Source organism: Telopea speciosissima, chromosome 8 (assembly GCF_018873765.1).
Source record: "Telopea speciosissima isolate NSW1024214 ecotype Mountain lineage chromosome 8, Tspe_v1, whole genome shotgun sequence".
NCBI lineage: Eukaryota > Viridiplantae > Streptophyta > Magnoliopsida > Proteales > Proteaceae > Telopea > Telopea speciosissima.
This window is the reverse complement of record NC_057923.1, coordinates 64,007,054-64,016,164: the sequence shown is the minus strand read 5'-3', so window position 1 is coordinate 64,016,164 and position 9,111 is coordinate 64,007,054. Positions and strand designations below refer to the sequence as shown.

The 9,111-nt window shown below is 39.2% G+C and overlaps 1 protein-coding gene across 1 annotated transcript; it reads left to right on the top strand.

Annotated features, from left to right (window-relative positions):
• The first annotated feature begins 6,685 nt into the window (after positions 1-6,685).
• LOC122670391 lies at positions 6,686-8,737 on the top strand. Its single transcript, XM_043867244.1, has one exon. The coding sequence runs from the start codon at positions 7,087-7,089 to the stop codon at positions 8,701-8,703; it is 1,617 nt and encodes a 538-aa protein (XP_043723179.1). The 5' UTR covers positions 6,686-7,086; the 3' UTR covers positions 8,704-8,737.
• The last annotated feature ends 374 nt before the right edge of the window (positions 8,738-9,111 follow it).

Genomic DNA, 9,111 nt, shown 5'->3' with positions numbered 1-9,111 from the left:
GGCCTCTCTGCCTTTCCCTATTGAGAATTTGAGATGGACGTGTTATACTCTATTAGTATGATTTGGCTCTAGGGTTTTTTAGATGTGCGATGAAATTACAAAAAGATCCTTTCACATCAGTGAATTGTCAGAATAACCCTTACAAATCGGTTTCTCTCACATGATCTTGGCCCGTTCATGGGTTAGAACTACAAAAGTCCATACCATAGGTCCACAACAATACTGGCCAGGCGCAGCAGAACCAAAGGAGAGCTAATGTATCAAACGCCTTGAAAGTAGGGTCAACTGGTCTAACCAAATCTTCAATCCATGGAACCTTGAAATGATCTATCCCAACCCCCCCCCCCCCCCAAAAAAAAAAATAACCGTCTTTTTGCAACTTCTCTCAAACTTCTTCTCATTTTCATTGAAAAATTCTATCTCTATCGTGAACAGGGACGAAGTGCAGGGTTGGGAGTTGGGACGTTTCTCTCCCATCTAACATTCTAATCCTTATTTATATTTTTTTTGTCCGCTTTTGTGCGTGTGCTCTGCAAGTTTGAAATTTATCATTTTCTTCCACTTTTGCAATCATTGATTATGTTTGCATAAATAAGATTGCATGATTAGGCTTCATCTTCATGACCAAACCATGGCCACTTCAAACTTCATCCACTTCTCCTCCCCCTAAACCGTTTACTTCATCATTGTGTGCAATTTTATGATGCTAGCACTTCTCATTGATCGGATCATGACTGTTCGGAACTGGAAGAATGCTCTACAGGACCTACATTAGGATTTTATTCATCTTCGCATGGATTTAGTTTGACACAGAGACAATTGAAAAATTCACTCTAGTTATGGTCTTGTTCTGCCCATTCAGATGACCGACGTTCAACTCCGATAGGCGACGATGGAGAAAATTATAGTTTTTTTAACTGTCAAGATGATCTCAATGTTGTACATGCCATGTGTTTCCCATAATGTCTATCCAAGTATGGGTTCTTAATTGCTGCCTTATCATGCTGGTAACCGTAAGTCTATCTACGAACTGATTATCTAGCAGTATCAACCGTAGTGCAAACTGAAGACATTCAATTTTTAACTTCATACTTTGTTGCTTGTAATTTTAACTTTGTTCCAAAGGACATTAACAGCGTGACTGTTTCCCTGGCTTAGAGGGCTCTGTCGGGTGACATGTACGACGGTTTGGCCCAATTCTTCCATGGATTATGGATTCTGGAGATGTGTTCATAAAATGTATCCTTGACACTGCACTTAACACGCTTATAAGTTGATGGCATTGTGACAAAGATAGTTCTTCATTTTATTTTCAGAAATATAAGGTGTTAGATTGGATGGTTCTATCAATTGCTTAATGGTAACACACATAGTGCACATCTCATGAAGAGCATAACATTTATTTTCTTCTTCTCACTACTCAAATCAATCAGCAGCATTGTTTTAACCACCCAAATGATCCCCACCCCTCCCCACCCCACCCCACCCCACCCCACCCCAACCAAAAAAAACAGAAGTATAGCCAATTAGTTACTTGTAGATGGGCAGACATCATATAGCTTTGGCTTGGTAACCCCAACAATTAATAAGACCCACTGAATTATATGCTAGCTCTTTTCATGTGTGCAACATGTATTTATAACCTGTAGCAAAACCATCCTTGTTGTATACTCAGTGAGTACCTTACTTGTCCTGAACAATTCTCTTTTCTCCTCGTCTCCCCAAAGAAGAAATTATGAAAATTATTTTTTTTTTCTTGTTTATAGCCATTCCCTTGGTTCCGGCTTGCGTATTTGGTTCTCAGAGGCTGTCTCTGTGTCATTTTTCAGTGGGTTCTTCATGCGTGCGGCTTTTCATGGTAACTTTTTTCTATTTGCTCAGAACAAATTACTATTGTTATGAGAAGACATTGTTTGATGTTCAGGTTTGCAGAAGTATATGACAATTTATTTGTGCTTCTCCTAGGTGGCCTTATCCTTTCCTTGAGCTCTCTACTTCATGGGCACCAGTATGGTAAAAAAACCTAACTCTTCTCAGTCATCTCTTTTCAATAACTGCATGCCTTTAAAAAACTGATTTTCCATTGGCTTGCTTAAAGGGAATCACATTTTTCTTAAACCTTTTGCCTGATTAAGTAACATGGATTATCTATCATCATCACTGAATGTGGCATAACTCTGTTGATCTTTTGGAAAACCCATTGTATTGATTGTCAGACCTGCAATACTCCTTTTCTCTCTTTCTTTTTTTTTGTCCTTTCAGTTAGAAATCTAATTGGGTCTTTCATCTCACAGGTAGTTGTGCTTGGTTGTGATTCACATTCCTTGTTATGGTATATATGCCCTGATTGTAAAAGCCAAACATGCATTTTTCTCTCAATGGTTCCCAAATTCCTACATAAGGTCATATTAGTTTCTTGATTTTGGTTTTGTTGTACAATTAGAGCATGTTTACTGGTGATTAGTTTGACTGGATGATTGGGCATCATACAGAGAGGAATGCTTGTCTTCGATATGTTTTGTTACTATTATGCTTGTCTTCTAGTTCTTCATAGCATGATGTGTCATTTCAAATTTGATGATATAACATTTGTGATTGCTGTGACGATTATAATATTCCAAAAGAAAACATGATATGGTCCTTATAAAAGAGACTATATAGGGTCTTGTTCTTGTATAGAAACTTGACGATAATGCTTATTGTTGAATTTTGATTCATTTTTAGCCATTATATGAATTGTACTAAATTCTTCTTGTTGAACTAGATACTATTATATCTTTATGCAAATGATTGAATTCATTTTTCTTATGAAATTCATATTTCATAAATTACAGAGGTTGGCGAAAATGGAGGATAACGTTTAAATATGGATCTCAATGAAGATGACTTATTTGATGAGTAAACTCATTAAAGATTATAAGGATCTTTTTCTTTTTTGTTCACTTGCATGTGGAACTTCTTATTGTTTGAGTTTAGAGTCGATCTAAAACTCGAAGGTTTTTATTTCTTATAGTTTACTTTATAATCCGTTTAAGTTTTAAATATTTTGTTTATTTAATTCAATATTTCGTTTGAATAATATTTATCTATTCTTGATGTTAACTATATATAGAATATAGGAGGAGATTGTTGGGTATATTCTATACCTTTTTATATGTCCTAATATAAGTCTACTTGATTAAGGAATCAGGTTGTGGTGGGTCTCACTGGATAGATCCCATCTACTCTAAAACCCTAGTATTTTCTATAAATATTAGCTGAAAGCAACAACCTGTTTGTTCCAAACTTGATATGCAATGTGTATTGCTTTAAGCAACCTTGTACTTAAATCCAAAATCATAGCAATTTGTACGTATCTTAATACCCTTCAATAAATGCATATCTCTATAGTCTATAAACAATTTAAAATTTGAAATAAATCTTCATAACAATAATAAGTATGATTCCATTTTGTGAGAAATTTATACCTTCATAATCTATATTTTAATGGTACTTTCAATTTTATCACAGGACAAATATGTGACATCTCCAAAGTCCAACCTAGTGGATGTGTTTTCTTTTGTTTTTTGGGTGAAACCCAGTGAATGTCCTTCAGAGTTCGGATACACCAGCTATAAAATTTTCCGTAAGTACTAAAATTCAATTTTTTTTCTTCAAAAAGAAACCTTGAATGAAATGGAAATTTTATGGATAATTAGACCACAAGATCCCTTTCACATGGCAATTATCAATACAAAACTGACCGAATAATTAGTCCACAAGATCCCTTTCACATGGCAATTAACAAAAGTACAAAACTGACCAAAGAAAGTTACATGGAAAGTAACAAAGAGATAAGATTATCCATGATTCGCCAACCAAATTGGACCTTGCTTCTTTTTTGGTTTTTTGGCCTTTTTGTTAATATAATCATATATGTTAGACCTTGAATATTTAATGAATATTTCCTTCTGAAGAAAGTTTCTTTTGCAAGGAACTCCAAGGGCAGTGTCCATAGTCATAACTAGGGTGAAAGAAGGCCGGGTTTTTTAAAATTTTAGTCCAATCTTGAGTCTTCTTAGCTCAATCTAATTCCACTCGACCTTAGATCGGGTTGGCTCAATCCTATCAGGCTCAACCTAGCCTAGCCCAAGTCGGCCTTAATTAACCCTATTTGGGCCAGGTTTGTTTCATACTTAATTGATTATTAGACTTTTATTAGGTAAAAAACTTAATCTAATTTTAAAATTTTAAATATGTTTATTCAATAGATAATTAAATACTAAACAAAAATTATAAAATGTAATCAATAAATTGTAAAGCATAACCTAACACAAGCCCAGGTCAGGTTGGGCTTAGCCCTATGCTCCAACCCTAGCCCAACCCTACCCTGACTCAAGGTTTGAAAATTCAACCTTAACACGCCCTAGTGATTAAAAAATCCAGCCTAGGATTCTGTTCGGACTCAAGCTGACAGAGCCAAACTTACGAGTTTAGATCTGCTATCCGCATGAGGACAGGTGAGGACAGATCTAAACCCTCCATGGGGGTGTGGGATGGGGTCAGATCTGTTCCCATGTGGGTAGCTGATCCGGATTTCAAATTTACACCCCTAGCCGGACCCACACCCCATGGAGGATTTAGATCTGGCCCTACCTGTCCCCAAGTGGGTAGCTGATCCGGATTCCAAACTTCCACCCCTAGCCATAGGTAACAAGACCTTGATTATTTAATAAATAATTTTCTTTTGGAGAAAGATTCTATTGGATTGGACTCCAAGGCGAGTGTCGATAGGTAACAATAGCTTGATAATTTAATAAACATTTCCTTTGGGAGTGAGTTCCTATTGGTTTAGATTCCAAGGGTAGTGTCGATAGCTATTAAGACATTAATTATTTGATAAATATTTCCTTTCGTGGAAAGTTCTTGTGGACTAAAAAGGTTTGAGGACTAAAAAGGTTCGAGGTCATTGGTTTGAACAAAAATTATTTCACCCAATAAGGATAAGGATTAGTTGTTTTGATTTCAATTTGGTCCTGAATAAAATATGGGGTGTTGTTCTCTGTGCTGCAGTGCAGCCCGCTCCCAGGTACATGGGGATGGGTTCAATGACCACCATGCCCCTACACAGGCTACCCATGCGCTTGAGCGCAGGCTACGCTGTAGCACAGAGAACATTCTCCTATAAAATATATACAAATTGTAATTGAATCAAAACCAAATAATTTTAATTGACATCAAATCGAAAGGAATCAATTTAGGTTTCCTTCAATTTCTTATGTGGTTTAGGGTGATTCAGTTCAAATTCGATTTCAATGAAACAATCTACTGAAAACAAATAAATTGATAAGAAAATTATAAAATCATTTAGATATAGACCCATGATGTCAAATTTTATACATTTCAACCTTTTTTACAAATATCAAAAACGAAGTTCATAGTAGATAATTCCACACACCTTAACAAAGACACATGATTGTACGGATTTCAATTCAATTTGGTTCAATTCAAACCAATGATTTTTAGTCTAAAATGGAAACCAAATCAAATCGATTTCACTTTCTAAAACTAATGGTTTAGGAATTAGGATGTTGTTCAGTTTTAAATGGCTGGTTTTTGTTCTAATTATGAATTGAAACAAAGGGTGTCAATCGATCGATTTGGTTGGGATGAATCAATTTCAATTCAACCTAACTGTGTTAGATTATTATCGGGTTCAGTCCGATCCAATTTAAGTTTTTTTTTTTTTTTTTGGGTAACGGATCCAATTTAAGTTTTACATGTAAGGAAATCAATAGGAAAATTCTGAGTTTTTTTTTCTCTCTCCTTTTTCCTATGGTTATGGTTACCTTTCTATCCGGTCCCGGTTTTTTATCAGCTTTGGTCCGTTTTTTATTTCAATTGGTGTGCATTTTGTTGGTTCAGTTCAATTTTGATTTATACAAGTTCGATAAAACCCAATTCAATTCAATTCAATCTTACCTACGTCACGGCGGGTGCAAGTTTGGTCCTGTTGGCCCGAACCCACTCTAGCCCGCCCTGTGCCCAAACAGGGTCTGGGCTGAGAAATTTGGCCCAGAGGGTGGTCAAGGCTAGAAATTTTTGGCCCCGAGTTAGGGTCGGGTCAAGGTTGAGAGCTTGGGCTAAGTCTGGCCTAGCCCGGCCCGGCCTGACCCTGTTTTAAATTATACTATAAAGTATATATTGATATAATATATATTCTATAAACTTTAAATGTCACCCATATTTTTTTATATAATATATTATATATGAAGACAATAAGTGATATAGTACATTTTATTACAATGTTATTTTACGTGAAATTGATAATTTTCTCCTCGACCCATTCCAGCCCACGCATTTCCTTTTCTCTCCCTCATGATAAGGGCCAATCAGGGTCAGGCCGGCCCGACCCTGAAGGCAGGTCAGGATTGGATTTTTCTGACCCTGAGTCAGGGTTGGGTGGGGCCTAGGCCTAGTGAATGGGACTTAGGGCTGGGCTAGGATTCTATACAACCTGGACCAACCCGACCCTATTGCAGTCCTACGTCACGCAATGCGCAACCAACCGAGAGATATATAAATATAAATAAAAGAACAAAAAAGGATATGCTCCTTTAGGTCATTCATCTCTATAAATTCGCCGCTCAACTCGACTCGACTCGATCCGACCCATGCCTATGTCAGCTCATCAGCTTACTTACCTCAAACCCCACCTGATTCACATTCACGATGATGCCAGCCAAAGGAACCATCGTCTTCACCACCGTAGACAGGCCGTACTACGGCTTCGATGTTTTCTCCATCGCTTTACCTTCTAAACATGACACACTGACTCAGTGGATAGAGCATCGTCTCACAGACGGTACCTCCATCAACTTTAATGGTTAGTTTGTCGATGAAGACCCAACCCTTGTTTACGTCTCCGAGAGGACCGGCTCACCTCGAATTTACTTCAACCGCCCTGAAAATCCCAAACCAGAGCAACTGCCTACCGTGTCCGAGAGCCTGTTTCACGACCGACCGGTTGTACGAGACGGCCGATTGTACTATGTGTCGGCTCACGAACCGGCTGATAAACCGTTCACTAGCTGGTCTGCGGTTTACATGACCCAGCTTGGTGACCGGAAAATCATCCGGTTAACTCCTAAAGGAGCAGTCGATTATAGTCCGGCGGTTTCGCCGACTGGGAAGTTCATCGCTGTAGCTTCTTACGGGTTCCGTCCTTGGAAGGGAGAGTTTCAGGAACTCGATACGGATATCGTCGTTTTCTCACCCTCCAATCCTAATAAACGCACGGTCGTCTGTAAGCGCGGCGGATGGCCAACGTGGTTCGGCGATTCCACTATTTTCTTCCATCGGAAAGCCGATGATGGGTGGTGGAGCATTTTCCGAGTAGATCTCCCTGAAAATTTCCAACATTTGGACGCCTGTGACAGCAGCAGTCGTCGGATAACCCCACCAAGAGTCCACGCGTTTACCCCATCAGCCTCACGAGATCGTAATTGCGTTGCCTTCGCAAGTCGACGGCGAGATAGTAAATACCGGCACATCGAGATCTATGATTTAGAATCAGAATCGTTTTACAGAGTCACAGAGTCTCTGAACCCAAACTTCCACCATTACAATCCTTTTTTCTCCCCTAAAGGTGGTTTCCTGGGATACCACCGATTCCGAGGTGAGTCAGCTCCGGGAGAGACAACGATTCCACACCTGGATCCTGTAACTTCTCCCATAAAGGAGCTGAGGATGATACGGCTCAATGGATCGTTCCCTTCGTTCTCTCCTAAAGGCGATTTGATAGCTTTCAACCACGATTTCGAAATGAATTCTGAGTTGAAGATAGTGAGAAGCGACGGCACAAAGAGATGGGTGGTTCTGAAAGATAGAACCGCCTTCTGTACTTCGTGGGACCCAACACAAGATAATGTTATCTACACGTCTATCGGACCTATATTCGAGTCAGTCAAAAGAACGGTCCAGATTGCACGGATTACTTTTGATCCAACAGATCTTACAGATGATGGAGGAGAAGAGATTCCGGCCACTGTGAAGATCCTTACAAGAGATGACACCGGAAACAATGCCTTTCCTTCGTGTTCGCCGGACGGCAAGTTCGTGGTTTTCAGGTCTGGGAGATCCGGTCACAAGAACCTGTTTATAGTCGACGCCGTAGATGGGGAATTTAACGGTGGGATCCGTCAATTAACGGAAGGGCCCTGGATAGACACAATGCCTAACTGGTCTCCTGACGGAAAACTTATAGCCTTCTCATCGAACCGTCACAACCCCGACAACGTTAGTGCCTTCAGCATATACCTGATCCGACCAGATTGTTCAGACCTTCGGAGAGTATACGTGGCAGGACCAGAGGGATCGAGTGACGTGGATAGGGAGAGGATCAACCACGTGTGCTTCAATTCAGACTCGTCGTGGCTCTTATTCACGGCGAATATGGGCGGCGTAACGGCGGAGCCGGTTTCATTGCCGAACCAATTTCAACCTTACGGGGATATGTACATTGTGAGGTTGGATGGGAGTGAGTTGCAGAGGCTGACGTGGAATGGATATGAGAATGGTACACCTGTGTGGTACCATCCATCATCGTCATCAACGGAGGAGATTGAATTGGGTTTCTTGTCTTTGGAGAGTAATAAGGTGAAGGATGGTGAGAAGCTCAAGGGTCAATTCGAGGAACCATTATGGATATCTTGCGACATTTGATCACATACATGGTGAAAGAGAATGGTTTTTTATTTTTTTATTTTTTTATTTTTTTAAATTTGCGGTGAAGAAATTGGTTTGTTTGCTTTAGGTTTTTTTTTCTTTGGTATTAGGGTTTTCTATTTTCCAAACTTCTATGTAGCCTGTTAAGTATTTCTAATAAAATTAAATCTACATTCATAAAAGATTGTGAAAACAAGGGAAGCCGGAAGCGAAATCACATAAACGTAAAAAGACTTCACCCATACATAGTGGACGAGTGGAGGGAATGTTCAGGTAGGACTCATAGCCGTTCAGATGGAATCCACTTTGTGAGAATGTTCCATTTGAATGGTTGTGAGTCGTTTCAGGTATGTTAACATTCACCCCCTTCAAACAAATTCATAGTTAAATAATATTAGAATCGTA